This window comes from Solanum lycopersicum, chromosome 8, assembly GCF_036512215.1.
Source record: "Solanum lycopersicum chromosome 8, SLM_r2.1".
Taxonomy (NCBI): Eukaryota; Viridiplantae; Streptophyta; class Magnoliopsida; order Solanales; family Solanaceae; genus Solanum; species Solanum lycopersicum.
In genome coordinates this window covers 65,650,026-65,672,866 of record NC_090807.1, presented here as the reverse complement: position 1 = coordinate 65,672,866, position 22,841 = coordinate 65,650,026, and the positions used below count along the sequence as shown (strand labels likewise).

Below are 22,841 nucleotides of genomic sequence, written 5' to 3'. Positions count from 1 at the left end.
AATAAATGAAACAATCATTGATACGTCGGAATGTTATTTGATAAATATTACTCCCTTTTAATTCAATTTGTTTGCGTTTCATTTTTAGTCGGTCCCAAAAAATGATACATTTCTATATTAACATTTTAACTATATAAAATGTCTATTTTACTTTTAATGAAATGATTTACAGCCACATAAATTTTTATCGTTTATTTTGCACACGAGTTTTAAAAGTCTTTCTTTTTTAAAACTGTATCAAATCAAACTATCTCACATAAAATGAGACTGAGGGAGTAGGTCATAATTCAACCCACCTAATATTTACGTGCCTATTCGATGAGCTTATAGCTTCTGTCTTATAAGTCAAAAGTCGTAAGTTATATATCTTAACTTATAACTTCTGAATTAAAAATGAGTATTCATAAGCACCTTCTGAATCATACTGACATAACAAAGATGCTTACAAATTACTGACTTAAAAATACTTAAAATAAGTCAATTTAAATAGATATCAAATTTTAAATCATTTGTTTAATTGAGTACCTAATAAAACAATCTTTTCTTATATTATGACTATATATAATAATATGATAAACAAACGATATTATTTTAAAAATATTTAAACGAAGTTCCTTATATAGATCAATCTAAATGGCATATCAACATGTCATTTATCTATTCAAACCTAGATAGATTTAACGAGTTATAATTTTATGAGTTAGTTATCCCCCTCACGTTATATTAAATCCAAATTTTATAATATCTACACTTTCTCAATAATTATTATAATAATAATTTCCTTCACACAAATGTGTGGCATTTGATAGAATTAAAAGTGACAAAACTCATAATGATTATGTGAAAGAAAATAAAAGAGAACAAGATGTTTCCTATTTAATTAAAATCTTACAACTACCTTCTCCCCCTCTCCCTTGCCTTATCTACTACCATAATAAATAAAATAGTACTTATAATATATAGTTTTTTTTTTCTTTATTCAAATTCTACACATATTTTTTTGGACCTAACTAGTCATTTTCTTTCTTCCTTTATATAATTTCTCCAAATCACTATTATATAGTTCTACTTCTTTCTCAAATATTCAAGAAATTCACAATTCCTGCATTTTCTTGTTCCTTAAAATTATATACTGAAAATTCTATTAAGGAACATTTTGTGTTTTCCAAATTAATTGCCGTCCAAATTGTTTGAATTTTACTATATAACATCTTTTTTTTCTTTCTACTTTTCCATCAATCTTAAGATCATTAAATATATTAAATTAATTAAACAAAATGGAGTTTAATTTGATTATTGCTACTCTTCTTGGAATTTTCCTCTTTCATGGATTTTGTACTTCCGAAAAAGGTAAACAAATTCTTATAGTAATTTAGCAATTTCGTAAAAAAAAAAATAATTGATAAATTTTATTTCGTTAAAAATAGAAGAGGTGTGACAATGCTTTGTAGTAAGTGAACACTTGTTTCTGTTTGGCTAGTAGGAATTTCTAGCATATTAACAAATTAATTTAAGTTAAATTGGAATTTATATTTTTTTTATAAGTTTAACTTTATATGTATTGATAACGTGAAGAATTTTTATATTATTAATGTAATTTCACCTATAATATGAGTTTTTTTTCATATATATACAAATTATTGGTTGAAACCTACAACTTTTCTTTTATACTGTTAACAATGTAGTTTAACTTGTAATATTGTAGCAAGTTAATTACTTGTAATTTTTGTAAAAATAATTTGATTGTGTAAATATTCTTTATTCTCTTTTTTTAATTTGATATAACTGACATGTTTTATTTTTCAATATGATAGTATTATTTTTTTAGTTAAATAATTTTTTAAGTTAAATTGGCTTAATATTTTAAAATTGAAGTTTTTTTATGGCATGAAAATTAAATTCATTTTTGTTTAGTTACAAAAATTTAAACTTTTTTTTTTTGTATAAACTTGCAGCTCCAAATTACTCATTTATGCGCCAAGCAACTACAGCACCGGAGATATCACATTACGATTACATAATCATCGGCGGCGGCACCGCTGGCTGCCCATTAGCCGCCACGCTCTCTCAGAACTACGACGTACTTCTACTAGAGCGCGGTGGTTCACCTTACGGAAATCCTAATATCACATATTTATCGGCATTCGGATCTGCACTTTCCGATCTCTCACCGAAATCGCCATCTCAGCGATTCATCTCCGAGGACGGTGTAATCAACGCGCGTGCACGCGTTTTGGGCGGCGGAAGTTGTTTAAACGCCGGATTTTACTCACGCGCCGGCACAAAGTATGTGAGCAGCGTTGGATGGGACGGACAACTCGTGAACGAATCGTATGTTTGGGTGGAAAATAAAGTGGCGTTTCAGCCGCCGGTGAGGCAGTGGCAGTCCGCCGTGCGCGACGGTCTTGTGGAGTCAGGGGTGGTGCCGTACAATGGATTTACGTACGATCATATTAATGGAACTAAAATTGGGGGCACGATTTTCGATGCCGCCGGCCGTCGGCACACGGCTGCCGATCTACTTGAGTATGCTAAACCTAGTGGAATTACACTACTTTTGCATGCTACCGTTCACAAAATCATATTCCAAACTAGAGGTACGTATCTTCTCATGCGAATAAAGAAAACGAAATCCGTTTTATTTAAGTGATACTATTTGACTCGAAACAAAATTATGATCGATAAAGGCTTGCTATACCCAAAAACCCGCCCTCAATTGGCTGAATACATTGTCCGTGACATTATGGGAGCTAGACTTTTGACACGTATCAAGAGTATATGACAATTCTCTGACTATAAAATATTTTACCAAGTGTAATATACTTTTTCCGTCTCAATTTATATGACATACTTAGTGTCTGTTTGGATTGACTTATTTTAGCTGCAGTGTTTGAGTAAAATTAAAAAATGTTTAAAACACTTATTTTAAAGCCAAAATAACAAAATAATAAGTTAGAAATCCTAACTTATTGTTTTTGGCTTATAATCATAAGCCAAAAGTGAATCCAAACAAGCTTTTTATCATTTTAGTTAGAAGAATGACATGTTTCTACATTGGCAATAATTTAACTTTAAAATATTTATATTACATTTAATCATGAGATGATATGTAGTCACACAAACAATTATGACTGTTTAAACTCTGTGTCAAGTCAGGACAGATGGTTACATTGTTTACGTGTGATTAACTAATGGGAGTTCATTAATTTATTTCTAATATATGATTAAGAAAGTATTACTTAAACAACTTTTTTGCAGGATTATCAAGACCAAAAGCTCATGGTGTAATATTTAGAGATGCATTAGGAAAAAAACACACAGCATATTTAAGAAGAGGAGAAATGAATGAAGTAATAGTATCATCTGGGGCACTTGGAAGCCCACAAATGTTAATGTTAAGTGGTGTAGGCCCATCAGAACACTTAAAGGCCCATAACATTACAGTTGTATTGGATCAGCCCAATGTTGGACAAAACATGATGGATAATCCAATGAATGCAATATTTGTGCCATCACCTTTACCTGTTGAAGTTTCTCTTATACAAGTTGTGGGTATTACAAGATTTGGAACTTATATTGAAGCTGCCTCCGGCGAGAATTTCTCCGGTTATCGTTCTAGTCGGAGTGATTATGGAATGTTCTCCCCGAAGGTAAATTTTTTCTCGTGATTTTAAGTTATATATACTGATGACATACATATATTTTAGAGTATCAAGTTATCTAATATATATATATATATATACGGGTTATCATTCGTGATATATAGTAGTAGTGACCTATAAAATAAGATAGGTAACTTATCATAAAAAGTTAAAAGACATTACCGGTACATATAAGTTAAATCTTTTTCTAATTTGAAGTTGTAGTCTATAATATGGTATCAATAAAAATCTTTCTATATAATGGCAATAAAATGATTTAAACAATTTTGGAACCTTGGTCTAGCACAAATTACCAGTATTTAGGGAAGCGTGAAGTGGAAAAAAGCGATAAGGCCCCGCTTCACGCTTTGAGCGCTTCGTGAAGTGTAGAAGGCTCGCATCGCTAAAGAGATGAAGCGATCGCTTTCCTAAACAATGCAAATTATTGTTCTAATATTAGCAAAAAGTTACTTTGTAAATTGATTAGTCAAATACAAATTGTTAATCTTTGAAAATACTTTGTCAAAATGAACTTCTGATTAAATATTTTTTTTCAAAATAAGTAAAATTTTTGGTCAAACAGATTATTAATAATGAAAAATTAGACAGGCTAAAACACATGGTATATTATTGGTATACATAAGTTATACTACATACTACAAAATGTATGTATATTCTTGTGAGGCCCAAACTTTCTCTAACTTAATATTAAATGGGCCTAAGTGAAGCCCAATATAGTCCTTGATGTTTATTTGAACACAAAAGTTTACAAAAATAGCCATTTTGTTTCCAGATTGGTCAGCTATCAACAGTGCCACCAAAGCAAAGAACACCAGAAGCCTTAGAAAAGGCTATAAATTCAATGAATGCACTAGATGCAGCAGCATTTAGAGGAGGATTCATATTAGAAAAAATAATGGGCCCAATATCCACTGGACATTTGGAGCTCCGAACCCGGAACCCGAATGACAACCCATCAGTAACATTTAATTATTTCAAAGAGCCAGAAGATTTACAAAGATGTGTAGATGGACTCAAAATTATAGAAAATATAATTGAGTCAAAATCATTTTCACAATTCAGATATGACTCAATTTCATTGCCAGCATTACTTAATTTGACTGCAAGTGCTCCAGTCAATTTATTGCCTAAACATGACAATATTTCAGTCTCATTGGAACAATTCTGTAAAGATACTGTTATGACAATTTGGCATTATCATGGAGGGTGTCAAGTTGGCAATGTTGTTGATCAAGATTATAAGGTTATTGGTATTGATAATTTGAGGGTTATTGATGGTTCAACTTTTAATTATTCTCCTGGTACTAATCCTCAAGCCACTGTCATGATGCTTGGAAGGTTAGTATTTCTACTAATTTATACTCTTTCTGTTCTAATTTATGTAACTGTTTATTTTCTTTTTAGTCTGTCTAAAAGAATATGACATCATCTTTCAAAAGGAACTGTGTGTTGAAGGAAGCTCTAACACGTCAGTCTGCTTCGATGGACATGTTCCATCAATCTTTAAGCTTCCTTCAACACTGTGGAGTAACAGTAAAGTTATCTATAGGTCATCGGTTCGAGCAAAAGTAACTTACAAAAGAGTATTGACACCTTTGAAAGGAAATCTTGGAGCAACAATAAAGTTGTCTCCACGTGATTTGTAGGTCACTGGTTCGAGCTGTGGAATCAGTCATTGATGCTTGCATCAAGGTTGATTCTGTATATTATATATACGCCTTAATTGAGGTGTGGCTCTTCCCTGAATTCTCATGAACACGAAATGCTTCGTGCACCACACCATCTTCTTTCTTCTTGTTTATTCAGGAAAAGAACACATTTTTTATATCTATTAACAAGTTAAAAAATGATTTATGACTACTTGTAGGTAGGGGGATCTTTCGGTTTAAAAATTGTGTTCAATCTAATATACTTTGGATAAATTGAGATGGAGGGATAAGAATTAATTAAACTATATACCAAAGTCCTATAATTTGTTGAAATTAAGATGTGATGATTACTAAAATATTACCATTTTTTTGGAAAATGTGCAGGTATATGGGAGTAAGGATAGTGAATGAGAGACTTGCTAAAGAGGAGTCAAATTAATTGATAATAAATTCGTTTCTTCTTCTTTTGTTATCTTTTGTTTATGAATGAGAGTGGATTAATTAAGAATATATAATACGATGTAAAAAATTGAGTTCATTCTCTGTAATAATAATCCCCATAATTTCAGTAACAATATGTTTTAAGCTTAATTATTGATCTGGTGAATAATTCTGAATTAATTTTTAATGAACATTTTCATTGGGATGTCGTTTGAAAAAATATTTCTGACGAGTCAATTTATAATGAATTCTATTGAAAGATCACATTTTTACGATTAAATAATAAAAATTAATTATCGATAAACAACGGTCTAATTAAATTATAAAATTTGTCACTCATCTTATTTAACGACATATTTAAAAAAATTATATTAGCTACAAGTATTTTAGTGTACGATCGAGAATAGGAAATATATATATTTGAGTGTGGAGAAAGTATATTACAAAGGATATACCTCAAAAGTAGAAAAGATTGTTTGCCACCTACTCCTAAAGCATCTCTGCTAGCTCTGTCAAAGGGAATGATATCCTTCTTTATATATTCCTCAAATAATTTAAGTTATTTTTTTATTTATGATATTGGAAATCTGCGGTCGCTATTTTTTTAGTGTGTACGGGGTAAAATTTTCGTTTCTATACAAAAGTTTGCAAACCACATAAGAGAGGTAACTCGCACTAGATAAACCTAATAAGTTTGACCCAGAAGGCAAATCCCTTGCTTTCGCTTGTAAGAAATTTTGAATTTCAAACCTCCAATATGAAAATCCTAAGCTCAAATTACTGGGTCACCTCGAACGTAAGATCATGATCTCTAGATAATTTGCATGGCGTGGAATGCTCAAAAGTAGGAGGCATCATAAGAAGATATCCTTCATGCTTGTGGCATAATAGAATGGCATATCCAATTTCAGTAGTGCAACCACTAAGTGTTGTATGTCCCTATAAATTTTATTCATCATTTGTATGAGGTGGTTAAAAAAAAATATTCTAATTTGATTACTGACTCTGTGAGGTAGAGATTATAAAATATGTGTACATTTCTCATTTGGAAAATTATACTAAATATGTTATTATTGGTGTGCTTATTAAGTGAAACAGTTGTAGGGCAATTCTCCGTTTGGCAGATATATGATTATGAATGTAATCTGCCAAAGGAGAGTTGCCCTATGATTGCCTCTGCTTAATTATGTTTATATGATCGATGAGAAAGAAGAAGAAGAATGGAAATGCATTACAATTGGCATATAGCTCAATCGACGATCTTTATGTTAAATGATTATTTAATTTGTTTTTGTTGGTATGGTTTATCATTTTATTAATTAATTAGCATATATTGGATTTTTTTTGTGTTTACTTCGATTTATATATATGATCTGATAATTTATATACATGAATGATTTAAATACGTTTTGATCTGAAGTACGAGGTCAAAATAATTCATTAGAAACGCACATCAAAAGTATTTATAAGTTTTTGGAGCTTTGAAGGGTTTTAATTGCTACCTTGAAATTGTTTTACAACCTACAAATATGTGTGAATAACCTAATTACATATTAAAGTAATTAATTGTATTTGGTGAAACATATAAATATAGTTGAGATGGCCGAGTTGGTCTAAGGCGCCAGATTAAGGTTCTGGTCCGAAAGGGCGTGGGTTCAAATCCCACTCTCAACATTTTATGATATTTTTTTCCGTTTATATTATTATTATTTTTAGTTTAAACATTTACATATATTTTACCTTTCATATTATTCTCATTTACATATTTCTGTTTGAATAATTTACCAATCAATTTAATTACTAGATTTTTCATTAGAACAGTCTACTTCCATCTCACTACACACCAAATAGGATTTAACTACTTTTTGACCATATGCATGCTAGACTTGAAAGAGATTGATAGCTTTACATGACCCTATTGATCTGTTATGCAATATTTGCCTTGTACAACCAGCTAGTTGACTTAGTCTAGTCAAATTTATCATGATATAATAAAACTAGCATTTTCCTTCTTCACAAGGTACACAAAGATAAAATTAAAATTGTGTTAAAAGGTTTTGGTATAGAATAATCTTTTCATTTATAACACGTGTGAAATTAATTAGGTCTTAAGCCTAATTTAGGCTCCAAAATCTAGCCTGTGTTGGACTTTTGTCATTTTTTAACACCTCACATCACACCCAGTATTGCTGCTCTAATAGCACGTGAAATTAAGTGTTAGGCTTAACTTACACCCCAAAGGCTAGCTCAAAGGAAGGAGGGTTGTCAAAGCCGTATAATGAGTCTACTCATCTCATTAATCATCGATAAGGGATTTTTTTCATTCTTTAACAATACATACGATTGTCAAATTTCTATTGTAATAGGACCTACATAAGGAAATGTATTTTGTCATTGGTTGGTTGTTATTTTGACGATGAGTCTTCCCTTGCCTTCCTTTGTACGCAACATAAGTACATCAAATAGTAAACAATATAAGCATCGATTCTACGATTCAATTATATAACTTTATTATTGCGATTCGATTATTTAACTTTATTATTGCTCTAAAAATCCGATTATAAATTTATAATTAGTGAAAAATATTTTTTAAAATACTAGTTGGATGATACAACTCACACTTAGCTGTGTGTACAAAAAATTTCTTGTATTGATAAAGTCTATAGGGTGTAACTCTTGCACAAAACTTGGCATTATATTTATATAAGTATCAACCGCCCAAACGGCAAGAGTGAAAATATAGCTATATATCTATCTAAATTTTATCATATTTTTAAAAAAAAATTAATAATATTATTGGATAGGTTTTTCAATCCTAATTAATTTAAATATTTTGTCTAGCATGTTAATTCACCATAACCGATTTAAGACAACTGCAATAGATTAAACTAAATCTTCGATCAAACAATATATACATTTAAAATTTTATAAACACATGTATATACATAGCTAGATCACATTTATTTTGAACCACTATCTCAAGGAACTTATATGGAACTAACTTAACCTAAAAAAAATAATGATATTTTCTAACATTATTGGTGGGGATATAAATGTACTATGGTGATTGAAAGCAACTAGACTACATAGAATTTTGGAATTTTGTTGAATCAAAATTTGTGAAAAGTGACCACGTTAAACAAGTCCAAGAATTTTATTTATTTATTTTAGAAAAATCATCCTAGTGAAATTTCTATGAAAAATAGATTGATAGTGCCGGCCACTATAAAAAGCATAAATCCTTGTTTTTTTATGCTCTTTTTGCATATGCTAACATTTCCAGCTAAATTTCCAGGCTACTTTCGGGGCGGACCTAGAGTACACGTTACAAATTTATTTAATAATATGTATCAAAAAAATCACTAAATAAGTATAAATAATTGCTTCGAACCCATAAATAAAAATGAGTTTTAAAAGAATCTTATGTTCAGATTTCATAAACTAAATTTTTGGCTCTGTCTCTGTTTGATCACACATTTTATTGGATGCTAATATTATCTTAAGATTATTTTGATGGAAAATTTGAGGCATTTAAGCTGTCAAGATTAGTATTAATCGGCAAGACTTAAGACCCTTTCAAATGTTTAATCAGAAAAGTAATGATTTTATGTAGTGACTATTCATAGATTGACCAAGCCTAATAATTAAGTTTCAAATATAGAACTTTATGTCCTATGAGAGACACATGTGAGGTCATTGTAAATTGAGATAGAAATGGTCAAATCATATCTTTAATGTGTTACTCCTTTAGTTCCAATTTAAGCGTCTTACGTTTTTTTTAGTCGTTCCAAAAAAAAAAGTGTATTTTTCTTTGTGGTCATTTCGAAATAGACTACACACATTTTTAATTTAAGATTATGAGATTCAATAGCATATCTTTATTTCTTGAACTTCACTTTCAGATATGGTAATTCGATCTAACTCAATTTTTTAAAAGTCAACTCATGAAGAGAGGTTTGTCCAAATTCATATAAAAAATTGAGTTCACATCCCTTTACCAATGTGGAGACTTCTTAACACTCCCTCACACGACCAGGCCTCTATGAAAACTTAAATTGACTCTAATACCATATCTTTAACAACTAAGACACTTAAGTTGGGACGAAGGGATCAACTCTTTTCCCTCTAGACTTGTCTAAATAACAACTCAAATTTAGTTTACACATATCATCCTGCAGGCTGCAACAAGCCACAAAGGCCAAGAAAAAGACCAAAAGAAAACCCTAAAACAAGAATGCAATCACCTTGTTTCAGTTGTATTTGCTGCCAGAATTCCCATGGAGATCAAAATCCCTCCTCTAGAATCAGCATAATCATCACTTGTCATCGCGAATTCATCGATGCAATAGCTTCATCCATCCATCCAAATTCCCAATTCACTAACCATGAGTGTTTACCTTCTTACGAGGAACTATTTGCCAACTTACAAGAAGCGTATCCACATTACAGCCAGACTAATCTTGCAGATGAAATTCGAGCTAACGAATACCATCACCTCACTCTATCGAAACATGTTTGTCTTGATTACACTGGCAATGGTCTTTTCTCTTACTACCAACAACAGAAGATGATCAAATCTCATCCAATTCACGATTCAATCGCCTCTTCATCATCATCAGCTCCACCTCCTCCTACTCACGACGAGCCTTTCTTTAACATTTCGTATAAGTCAGTGAGTTTAACTACTCAACTGCTCTACGGAGGTCAAGAATCTGTTACAGAACGTAAAATGAGGAAAAGGATTATGAAATACATGAATGTCTCTAAGCATGACTACTCCATGGTCTTCACAGCTAACCAATCTTCTGCATTTAACCTCTTGGCTGACTCGTACCCCTTCGAGTCTAATCCTAACCTCCTTACAGTTTACGATCATGAAAATGAAGCAGTGGAAGGAATGATCGATAACGCTAGGAGAAAAGGGGCTAAAGTGGCAGCAGCAGAGTTCTCATGGCCTAATTTGAGAATCAACTCAAGAAAACTAGGAAAAACGCTTAGTGTCAAGAAGAAACAGGGGTTATTTGTTTTCCCTCTTCAGTCTAAAGTGACGGGAACGAGATATTCGTATCAATGGATGAATATTGCACAAGAAAACGGATGGCATGTCGTGTTTGATGCATCTGCTTTAGGTCCCAAAGACATGGAAACATTAGGCTTATCGATTTTTCAGCCTGATTTTCTCATTTGCAGTTTCTACAAAGTGTTTGGTGAAAATCCTTCCGGTTTTTGCTGTTTGTTCGTGAAAAACCCAACTATATCACAATTGAACAAATCAATAACTAGCTTGGGAATTATTCGTCTTGTTCCAGTAGACACGAAATCATTTGAACACGACTCCTCCTCCTCCTCTTCTTCTTCAACTTCATCGGTATACAATCAAGAAAACTCTGTTTCAGAATTCCAAGAAATCGAACAAGTGTCTGATCATGATCAAGAACCAAAGAAAATAACCACATTGTTCGAAATACTGAAATGGGGTAACAAATCCAACGAGAAGACTCTTTCCACGACAACTACGAGCTTGGAATGCAGAGGATTAGACCATGCTGATAAACTCGGACTAATATTGACAAGTAGCAGAGCAAGATACCTTATAAACTGGCTAATAAACGCGTTAACGCGTCTTCAACATCCTCATACTGAAGATATTCATATTCCTTTAGTGAAAATCTATGGATCAACCATACATTTCAATAGAGGACCAGCTGTGGCATTCAATGTGTTTGATTGGAAAGGCCAAAAGATTGATCCAACACTAGTACAAAAACTCGCGGATCGACACAACATATCACTTTCTTGTGCATTTTTGAAACATATATGGTTTTCAAAAATGTATGACGATGAAAAAAATACAACCTTAGACAGCTGTGATGATGATAATTATAAGAACAAGAACAAGAAGAAGGGGAAATTGAGTTTTGGTGTATCAGTTATTAGTGTTTCAATTGGAATGATGACAAATTTTGAAGATTTGTATAAGTTATGGAGTTTTATAGCTAGATTTTTGGATGCTGATTTTGTAGAGAAAGAGAAATGGAGATATAAGGCACTTAATCAAACAACTATTGAGGTGTAGATTGAATTTATTTATTTTTCATCTTTTGCTGAAATTACCATATTGATTCATCTTCTTTTTTCCTAAACTATGTTGCTCGACTCTCCAAAATAATGTTATTTGTGTCTGATCCTTCAAAAGGTGCACTAATACAAAGGAATCAAGATTGATTTTATGATATTTCTGAAGAGTTCGAGCAAAAGACGGAGATGACATTTAAATATTATCCTCCAACAAAATTTGGGGAGATTCGATTTTTTTAAGGGTCATTTTGCATTGTGGTCATTCTATTTTCATAATTTCACATTATAATAACATTTCATTTGATATAAGTTTGATTTCTAAGGATAGATATTAAATACTAGATATCGATATTAAATACTAGATATCATTTCATATGAAGGGCAAAAATTAAAGACTAAGATATTTAAAGATGGGAAACTTACATAAATATATTATAATAAAAAAAATATTTACTATTTATAGTAATAATATATTTTTTTTCACTTGATCAGTTTTAATTTATTTATAATACAAGTTTAATATATATTACAAATAACAATTTATTATTCACATATAATACAAATTTTAATGGTGAATAATACATTTTTCACACATTTTAATATATTTATAATACAATGCATCAAATTGTTACCAAATTAAATAATAATTAACTTTGTGATTCATTGAGTAAAAAATTGTTCCGGCTTGGGCAGCCCAATAGCTGGGTCCATGTGTAACAAGTTGGGCCGTTATATGATCTAAGCCCAATGGCTTTTTACGCATAACATTTGTTTAGTTGAATATATTAAATTTCGGAGAGTTTCGTAAAAGACTATTGTATAAATGTATATAGTACGTATATATTTGATTGAAAAAATAAGCGTACATGCGGAGATGTATTTTAAATATGAAATTAATAAATAATTATGTCTATTTGATAAATTAAATTTTTTAGATGGAATAGTAACATATTACTATCCAATTTATTGAATTGTTATAGATTTACGAGTAATGAATCCGCCAACTTTTTTTTGTTATTCGTATTTGTTTTTTTAAAGAGTGTACCAAGTTAAATCTGGATAAATAAAATAAACTGAGAAAATATTTTTAAGTAAAATAATTAATGGACTGTCACAAGCTTTAAATGCTAATTTTTACACCTCAAAGTTAGCACAAATTTCAATTAAAAACAATAAAATATTCGAAGCTCAAATTATTCGAATCTTACCTACTACCAAGCAGATCTAGAGAGAGCTCATCACTTCAAAAAGACAAACTCAAGCAACTGAATCTCAATAAATGGTAAATTATGACAGTTTCACTTTAATATATGAAAGTTTTAACTATTTTTTATTAGTAATGAAATTAGAATTTTTATTTTAAAAAAGTTTAAAATATAAATAAGCACTTGTTAAGAAGGAAAATTACGTAGTTATTCATTATAGTTATGATTTGTTATAATTATAACTCGCGAATAATATTATACATTAATTATGTGAACTGACTTTGAATTTGTTTAATTAGTCACATTTGCATAGGTATAATTCGTCATAATATACAAATACATATCTATAATACACATTTATCTAACCAATATATATATGTAATTCATCTCTCTCCCACTCTCTATCCTCTCTCCTCCCTCTCCCAATCTCGCTTGTCATATATATAAATGTAATATATATTACATGTAATTATATAACCGACATACATATACAATTCACCTCTCTACCAATCTCTGCCCTCTCTCACTCGTCTCCCTCCTCCTCTCTCAATCTGGCTCGCCTCTCCCTTCCCTCTCCCAACTTTCCATATATATAAATACATATGTATAATATGCAAATCATCTTTCTTCCACTATTTGCCCTCTCTCTCGCCTTTCTTCTCTCTCTCAATCTCGTTCGTCTCTCTCTTCTCAATAAATTATTATTATTAAACTGTAGCTATATAGAATAATTAAGGTATTTTTTAGGGTTATACGTACAACTTCCTCTATTTAATATTTACTATATGTGCACTTAATTGGATGATTTTGACTTTAGCATATGGAAAAAAAATATATGTTTATAATTAAAAATTTTAAGGTAGGCTTCTGTTTATTCACGGCATTACTAAAAGTCTAACAAACGTGAAATATTTCAGTTGGAAAATTTACTTTAAGTTGCCTCTACGGCGGCTTTATTTTTTGGCTTGCAAATTTTCCTTCTTATTTTAATCTTAACGTTGAATGTTCACTAAGTAGGTGAAAGAAAACAAAAATGTATCGAGAATACTTCTAAATTAAGCGGGATTTATTAATTTTATTTTTTAGTTATTGACAGTATTAAAAATATTAATTTATTTAATTAATTAAATTTAAATATAATCTTAATATTGTAGTACGAATAAAATACATTCCTAAATTCTAGCCAATTTTAGAAGTATTTTAACACTTTTTTCGAATTTGATTAGTGTCATACTCCTACAAGAGTTTGAGGTATTTGTATGTTATGAGACAGATTACCAGGAATAATCAATAATGCATCTAAATTTAATTAATCAAGTAAATAAATATTTTAAGATCGGTCAATAATTAACCTTTTTTTCCAAAAATAAAAAAGACTATATTGTTTATCTCAATGCAAGTTGGATATTTAAAATATTATATTTTATCAAATTAAGAAGGAATTAAATATTCTCTTTATTATTACATCCAATATCTCTATAAGCCTAAAAAGTCATGACAAAGTTATGTGCAATACCACGTGCGATTTCCCTCTTTAAGCTTGTGATAAAAAGTCATTGAATCTCAACTAAAACCACCCCTTAGTTAGACTAGCTTGTGACATGTTCGATCAATTTAAATTTACGTTAAATAATTTTAGAAAATATATTTTAAAACTCTATCAAATACTTGAAGCAAGAGAAGTGTAGAATGCTTTTAAGGAACATAAAATTTCTTATCCCCATCACTAATTAAGAAAAGTGTAAATTAGGTATATAGCATTTTATATAGTAATATTCTCAAGTTATAGTATTAGAGTTTGAATTTCAGTGTATAACATTTAATATTTCAATTTATAACATTTTATTAATAAATATAATGTTAATTATAATTTATTAAAAAGAATTGTTATTAACAATTAATAAAAAAAGGGATAAATTAACAATGGATAATTAATATACCTAATTAACAAACGGATAATTAATAATGGAAAATGAGATATTTTATTAATTAATTAAAAATTAATATTAGATTAACACGTTTTTAGGGATATCAAAAATTTTCAGATTAGCATCATTGCCTTAAATATCTCTAGTTAGTTTAAATGATATTATTATTTTTTTTATTTAATTCCTTAAAAAATTCTACCATATTTTAACGATTATTTTCAGATTTTTTTCAGATTGGCATTTTGAAATCTATTTGCATCATCGTTACAATTCATCTTTTTTCAAATTTTAACGATTATTTTCAGATTGACATCAACGTAGAAGTCATTTTTTCCCAAAATTTCACGATTATTTTCAGATATGCATATTTCAGTTCATTTTTTTAGTAACCTGAAAAATTTTGGCGTTTGAAACAATTTGATTTGATGTGATGAAGAACATTATGTCAATATTAATTAAACATGATGGAAAGTGAAATTCATCATGTTGGTTTTTAATTATGATTTGTTTCTTTTAATTATGATTTATTTATTTTAATTAATTTGATGTTTTTTACATGTAGAACAGTGTTAGATTTTTTTGATAACTGTATTATCTGAAAACAGTTTGTATATTATTATTTTTTGAATGAAATAGTTATGTTACGTATAGCGTATTTGAAGTCTGGAGTTTGTATTATTAGTGTATGAAAAGTATACGAAACGTGTATCAAATGTTTATGAAAGTCCTTTTAAAAAAAAAAGAATATTCTAGTTTCTATTGAAATTAGATTATATGTTTTTGTATTAACTTTTTATTGAAATTATATTGTGTTTATTTAATTGGAGTAGTTTGTAGGACAGTGAATGATATATTAAATGTGTATGGAGTGTGTATGAATTATATAAACTAATTATAAATGGTCATCTTCTTCCAAAAGTTTTTCAATTTAAACTTGTGGTAAAAATTTGACTGGGGACTTTGTCAAACTCTCCGAAATTTTCTGCAATTAATCTATTTGTAACAGATGGATCAGAAACAGAATCAGAAATTGGTCCAGATTTTAGATCGGTTTCAACGATCAACTCTTTTAAGTCAAAACGTAACTCTGTACCATTTACATTGATAATGAACATGTCAACCCTGTCAGTTTCAGATTCAAGAAGGAAAGTATGACGCAACAATTGACATTGGATTTTTATGTTATGTAAATCATAAAAAAAATCCAAATGAAATTTCTTGTAAAAATTGCTGAAACTTATCTTGACCGAGGAAGGTCAACAAATCAGCAAACAAAATCATGTTGATACAGAAAGATAAATGTGTTTGAACCTTCTTCTCCTATAAAATTTGTAAAACTAAATTATTACTTTTTATATACTACAAAATTCCATAGAAAAAAATCATATATACAATTCTTTATTAAATTGACATTCAATTAATTCATACACAAATCATACAAATTATATACAAAATTCATACAATATTAATACATATTCAATGGACATTTAATTCAATTCATGCAGAAATCATAGAAATTATATGCCTCAGTTCATACACAATTCATACAATATTAATACATATACGATTTTAAAAAAAAACTAATATGTGACTTTAAAACTACATACTAATCTCATTTAGTATGAATATGTAAATTCATACATCAAAATCAAAAAATAAAATATATAGTTGCAATACTTACTATAATAGTCAAAATTATAGGATACACAACATTAATACATCATTCATACACATATATTTAACTGGACAAGAATATTATTTCATATATATATATATAATACAAAGGTAATACATAATGCATACACTCCTGTATCGATAATGACCAATTATTTCGTACACGAAATCATACAAAACTAATACATTTATTATGTATCAAATCATATACTGATATATTCAAATTATATCATATACAAAACATACAACACTAAATCATTCAATATTCATATTTAATTATAATATAAAATATTAAAAACTCAACTCATACATAAATCATACAAATTTCATGTAGTATACTATTGACAAATAAAAGCAAAAATTAAATACACTAACACAACACATTGTAATCCAAATTTGAATTAATCTTTTTACTGACTCTATCAACTTTTTTGGGTTTATTTGTAGCTTGTATCCCTGATTCTTTTTGAAAACTTTCTTGTTGATCGATCACTTTCAATGCCTCTTTGATTTTGTTTTTTTCCTTATTCGAATTAATTGAACTACACTTCTCTTTTCCCTTTGATTTCTGCGCTTGAGTTTGTGACAATATATTGAATGAAGGAACATGAAAGTCATCTGTCTCATCGACCAATCTTTTACTTTTACTTGGGGTTTCGCTACCTTTCCTAAACATTCTGTATGAACTAAATGGGGAACTTATCTGAGAGGGATGTTTAGATTTTGGGTGAACTGATCTGAGAGGGATAATGGGGAAGATGAGTGAGGCGAGATTTGGGTAAGAACAAAAAATCTTTGCGTGTTGGAAAGAGATGATGAGTGTGAGGTAGGATTTGGGAAAGATCAAAATATGTTCGCGTGTTGGGGAGAGATGGAGTGTATTGGGGAAAGATGTCTATGTATGTATTGGTTGAGATGGGGGTGGATAGTTATTGGGCAACCGTATAATAGGGAATTAATTAAAATCAAATCACTATTATTTAGATTTTATTTTTTAAAAGGTAACTATATAATGTAAAATTTAATTAATAATAATTTATTATTTATATTAAAAGCTTTAAAAGGTGATAAAGAGAGAAAAAAAATCATCTTTTAATTTGATTAAAACTAATTTGAGCATTTTAAGGAAACTGAATAATTTAAGTCCTTTTTGAATTCTTTAACATGTGCTAATTTGTTAATTATCCATTATTAATCAAAATTAATTCAAGTCCCACAATTAGTGTTGGTTACCAATTCATACATAAACGTTTTTTTTCTTTTTATTTTATCTAAAAGTAAAAATAAAAAGTTAGTTGTAAAAAATAAAAATAAATATTTAAACATATTAATTAGTATTTAAATAATTACTTATAATTTATTTTTAATTAAATATATATTTTTAATTGATATGCTATAACTCGATATTAATCTGCTATAAGTAATTTATTTTTAAAAAGTATGTTTATGACTTGATATATATAACCTTAAATGTGTATAGGGTGTTATTATGTTTTAAGGAAATACTTATTTAAGCCTAATTTAACATTTTAACAACTTATCATTTAGTAAGTGCATATATTTATTAATTCAAACTCATTTTATTTCACCTAAATTTAAAGCAAATGCACGTATATTTTGACATCTTGATCAGAAGTAAAAAGTAAAAACTCATTAAATGAGAATTCAGGAAATAATAACCTCTTAAGCTTTGAATGAACTTAATTTTTTCCGGTCCTAATTAATAATAAAATCGTAATTTTTATTAGAACGTGTAAAAAACAAAAAAATAAATATATCTTAATCTTTATATATATTTTATATAATTTTTTATCGAATAAATGAATATATTGATTTTATTTGATTCCGCTCCTCTGGGTCCCACTGTACTTCATTGATCTGCAATTTTGTATTGATTTTGACACCAATTTTGTGTATTTTAATTTTTTATATTATAGTACTCCATCAGGTCTTATAAAATGGGGTCAGTTTTGGCTGTGAGCAGTATTATTAGCACCTCCCTCGTTTCTTTTCGTCAGCCACCCTACACGTGAAAATTATTTTGGCTATCGACACGAATTATAAAATTATACTCAATATATTATATTTTTATAATAATAATCGAATCAAGAATCTTTATCGATTTTCCAAAACAAGCTTGAACTGTGTAATTATTTTATTTAAAATTTTATTAATGCTATTTAGTCAATGCATTATATCCTAAGAAAAATTAATTTTTTTTTATATTTATACGACTTATTTTCCAATTTTAGTCGATTTGGAGCTAATGATTGAAAAAAAATTAATGAGAACACCATAGAAGAATGTTGCAACAGAAAATATAACTTAATTGTACTGTTAGACTTTACTTAATTAACTAATTATAATTAATTTTCATTTTTATAATATATTATTGCTCGTTGTATCTTTTATTCATTGACTCGACAATCTTGGTTGGTGGCTTGCATTTATGACCGTTAATTTGTGTTGGTTAATTGTTGAAGAAAAACTCTTGTTATGTATAGTAATTTTTTAATTATAATTTTCTGACAAATATATATAGGCTATGGAAACTTCAAATTATCTCTAAACTGGAGATTAGATTTTGAAATTTAATCAAATTTTATAATTAAATGATAACTACAATAAAGATATTAAAGATAAATTGCTCCAAAAAAGGGAAATGAATTTATGTGTAAATAAAAAATATATTAATTTCAAAGCGCTTACATATAAGCTAATGGTTGCTCCAATTTTTTTTTTTAAAAAAGTTAATCGGTTTTTCCCCTTAAACTTTGCAAATAGGGAAAGTTTTGTCTGATTGCGAAGACTTGAGCAAAAAAATTTAGAATAGATATTTGAAATTAATTTAGCTATTTTATGTTTTCTATAAAGTTTAAATAAAATTGTCTACACTAATTTTGTCAAATAAATATTTATTTTATTGTTTCTTTTATTTTATTATAATGGCTCTTACTTAAATTTTAGAGGACTCAATAATAAGTAATAAAAATGATATACTTTGACATGATCTGGTATGGCACTTGTGCCACATTTATGTTTTGTGAGATTGAAATAACTTAAGTATGATAAAAAAAAATTAAATTTTTTTACAATGAAATTTATATATTTGTGAATTACGTAAAAAATATTATAAGTTACAATAATTGATAAGTCAACATATTTTAAAGATATATGAAAAATATATGATTAAATATAAATTTAGTTGAATCTTAAAATCTAAATTGTGTCATATAAATTAATACGAAAAAATACCATATTAATATTTTAGTTCTAAGTTGGTATTTCTAAATAATGTGTACCATCAAATACTTAATAAATTAAGGGATTGTTTGGTTACTGTAAAGAGACATCTTATATATGTATTAAAAGTTTTATTGGTAGACGTTTTGCGCTAGGTATAAAAGTCAACATAACTTATACCATATTTGATTGAAAAGAATTTAAATGTTATATAAAAGTTATTCATGTATTAATTTATACTGTGTTTAGTTGTATTATTTGTAATCCTACATAATTAAAACCAAAATAATTTATGCGAGAATCTATATATAAAGTTATGCAGAGTAGAAGATGAAATGTGGTATTTATTATACATATATTAAAATGATAAACTACATATCTACTCTATTACTTAATTTATTTTTTAAATTGAAAACTTTATTATTTTTCTATATATGTTTTTTGTTTTTATTTCTTTTCATATATATACACCATTTTCATTTCTGTTATTACATTAATTGAAAATTTTATTGTTCTCCTATTATGTATAGCTAATTTTTATTTTTTTTATATACTTACATTTTTTTATTTATTTATGTAAATATAAATATTTTTTTAATATTAAAAAATTGATTGTATATTTTTTGATGGTACATATGCTAATTAAATATATATTTCACATTTTATTAGCATGTGTAATTATTTTGTAAATAATATATATTAATATATTACAAAAAGTTTAATATTCAATAGTTAATAATTTATGTTTTGTAATCTCTATATTACTAAATAATACCTACATGACTAATATCCGCATAGCTTATACCACATAATTAAACTCAATATAACTAAACTCTGCACAACTAAACTCTGCAAAACTACATCCCGCATAACTAGAACCTGCATAACTAATACCTAGATAGCTAATCCCTGCATAATTAAATCCTATATAATTAATTCTCGCACAACTAAATCGTACATAACTAATACATGTATAGATAAATTTTACATAATAACTCTGCATAACTCTAACCAATAAACAAGCGGCCCTTAAAGTGCAAATACATGTTACATTCTCTGGTCTTCAAATTATATTTTGGTTCGAACTAATACTTCATCAAATACATGAGAAGACAAGTACTAATAGGCTCAAATTCACAATTTATAAAGTGAAAACTAAGCAAATATCTTACAAAGGTAAAATACTTACAAATATATATCACTTATTCCACTGAATAATTCCCGAATTAATTTTGCTTAGCTTATACTGAATCAGTATCATATATTGTGTTTGTATCATGTATTAAGATTGATAATTTCGCTTAGTTTATATTGAATCAGTATTATATATTGTGTTTGTATCATGCATTAAGATTGATAATTTCACTTAGCTTAAACTGAATTATCATATATTGTGTTTCTATCATGCATTAAGATTGATAATTTCGCTTAGCTTAAACTGAATCAGTATCGTATATCGTGTTTGTATCATGCGTTAAGATTGATAATTTCGCTTAGCTTATATTAAATCTGTATCATATATTGTGTTCGTAACATGCGTTAAGGTTCATAATTATGCTTAATTAATATTAAATAAATATATATACTGTATTGGTATACTATAACAGTATCATTGACTAGTGAATAATTATTGAAGAAGAAATTTTATGATACCACAACCATATTCATATATTCTTATAGTATAATTGACTAATAAATAATTTTTGAACAAGAAATCTTATAATATATTTATTTATTTCATTTATTACTTTATAGTATCCAGAAAAGATATGTATTTATCTTTTAAGAAATTATCACGTCGTTGAAAACTTGAAAAACATTTGTCGAATATCTAAATAGAAAATGTTGAGAATGAAATACATAAAACGGATTCACCAAATGCGATTTATGAGTAAAATTTTATGTCTTTTGTTTGTAGTTGAAATTACTGTGTTACTTCTTTCGCTTAATTTTATTTGTCCACTATTTTTAAAATAATATATTTATTTATTCATTAAATACTTTTATAATATCAAGAAAAGACAAAATATTTCATGTTTTTAAAAAACGTCATGTAGTTGAAAACTAAAAAAACCCTTTTCAAGTACTTAACTAGAAGCGTTGGAATGAAATACAAAATGCATTCACCGAATGTGATTTATGAGTAAAATTTTATATTTTTTTTATTATTGAAATTACTATATTATCCTTTTTTTAATTTTATTTGTTCATTATTTTATAATATATTTATTTATTAATATAAAAAAAAGATAAATATTTGATGCCTTGTTACTTTCATTTTCTCAATTGATTCCTCTACATTGTTTCTTTTGTGTTCTTTCCTTGAACTTATGAATATTTAGCTATGAAAGAGTATTTAATTTTTAATTTGATTTCATATCACTTGAAATTTTCGGAAATGAAAGTCAATTTTTTAAAAAAAAAAAATGGGAAGGAGATAACATTAGTGGTAAGCGATAACTGAATTGTAAGATGAGTACATGTTATTTTCCGGCAAACTTAAATCCAGCCAAATATGAAAAAAAGAAAAAAAAAAGTAAAATAGAGAAGATAAATAAGAGTTAAAAAGTGATATAAATAATTTATTTATTTTTTAAAAAAAATACTTACACATTCAAAATTCTAAGAGAAAAATTGTCTGTCACTCTCTGTGAGAAAATAAATTACGCTTTTTATGTCAATTCAAGGGAGCAAATAATTTCACCACAAAATAATTCAAAAGGGTAATAACATTCTTGTGAAGTATAAATATATAGTTGAAAATTAACTAATAGATTAAGAAGATATTTAAATATTTTTTTATATATATATTGATTTAATATTAGTTAAGCGAAATTATTATATAATACTAATTAATTATTGACCAGATGAAAATTATTAGACTTAATAAATAAGGTATGAACTATAATATTTTTTTTCCGAGAGAATGAGTATTTTTTTTGATAGATTGAAATATGAACG

General features: G+C 27.9%; 2 protein-coding genes and 1 non-coding gene across 3 annotated transcripts; all 3 read left to right on the top strand.

The window, feature by feature from the left end:
• Positions 1-646: 646 nt before the first annotated feature.
• LOC101248806 (protein HOTHEAD) lies at positions 647-5,902 on the top strand. The gene is made up of 5 exons (XM_004245611.5): positions 647-1,350; positions 1,956-2,597; positions 3,259-3,650; positions 4,435-5,000; positions 5,696-5,902. Exons 1-5 carry the CDS (start codon positions 1,278-1,280, stop codon positions 5,748-5,750), a joined length of 1,728 nt encoding a protein of 575 aa, XP_004245659.1. The 5' UTR covers positions 647-1,277; the 3' UTR covers positions 5,751-5,902.
• A 1,443-nt stretch (positions 5,903-7,345) lies between these two features.
• TRNAL-AAG (transfer RNA leucine (anticodon AAG)) lies at positions 7,346-7,426 on the top strand. Its single transcript has one exon. It is a non-coding gene; the product is annotated as a tRNA-Leu (tRNA).
• A 2,104-nt stretch (positions 7,427-9,530) lies between these two features.
• Positions 9,531-11,895, top strand: LOC101249114 (uncharacterized). The gene has a single exon (XM_004245612.5). The coding sequence runs from the start codon at positions 9,987-9,989 to the stop codon at positions 11,826-11,828; it is 1,842 nt and encodes a 613-aa protein (XP_004245660.1). The 5' UTR covers positions 9,531-9,986; the 3' UTR covers positions 11,829-11,895.
• Positions 11,896-22,841: the final 10,946 nt, after the last annotated feature.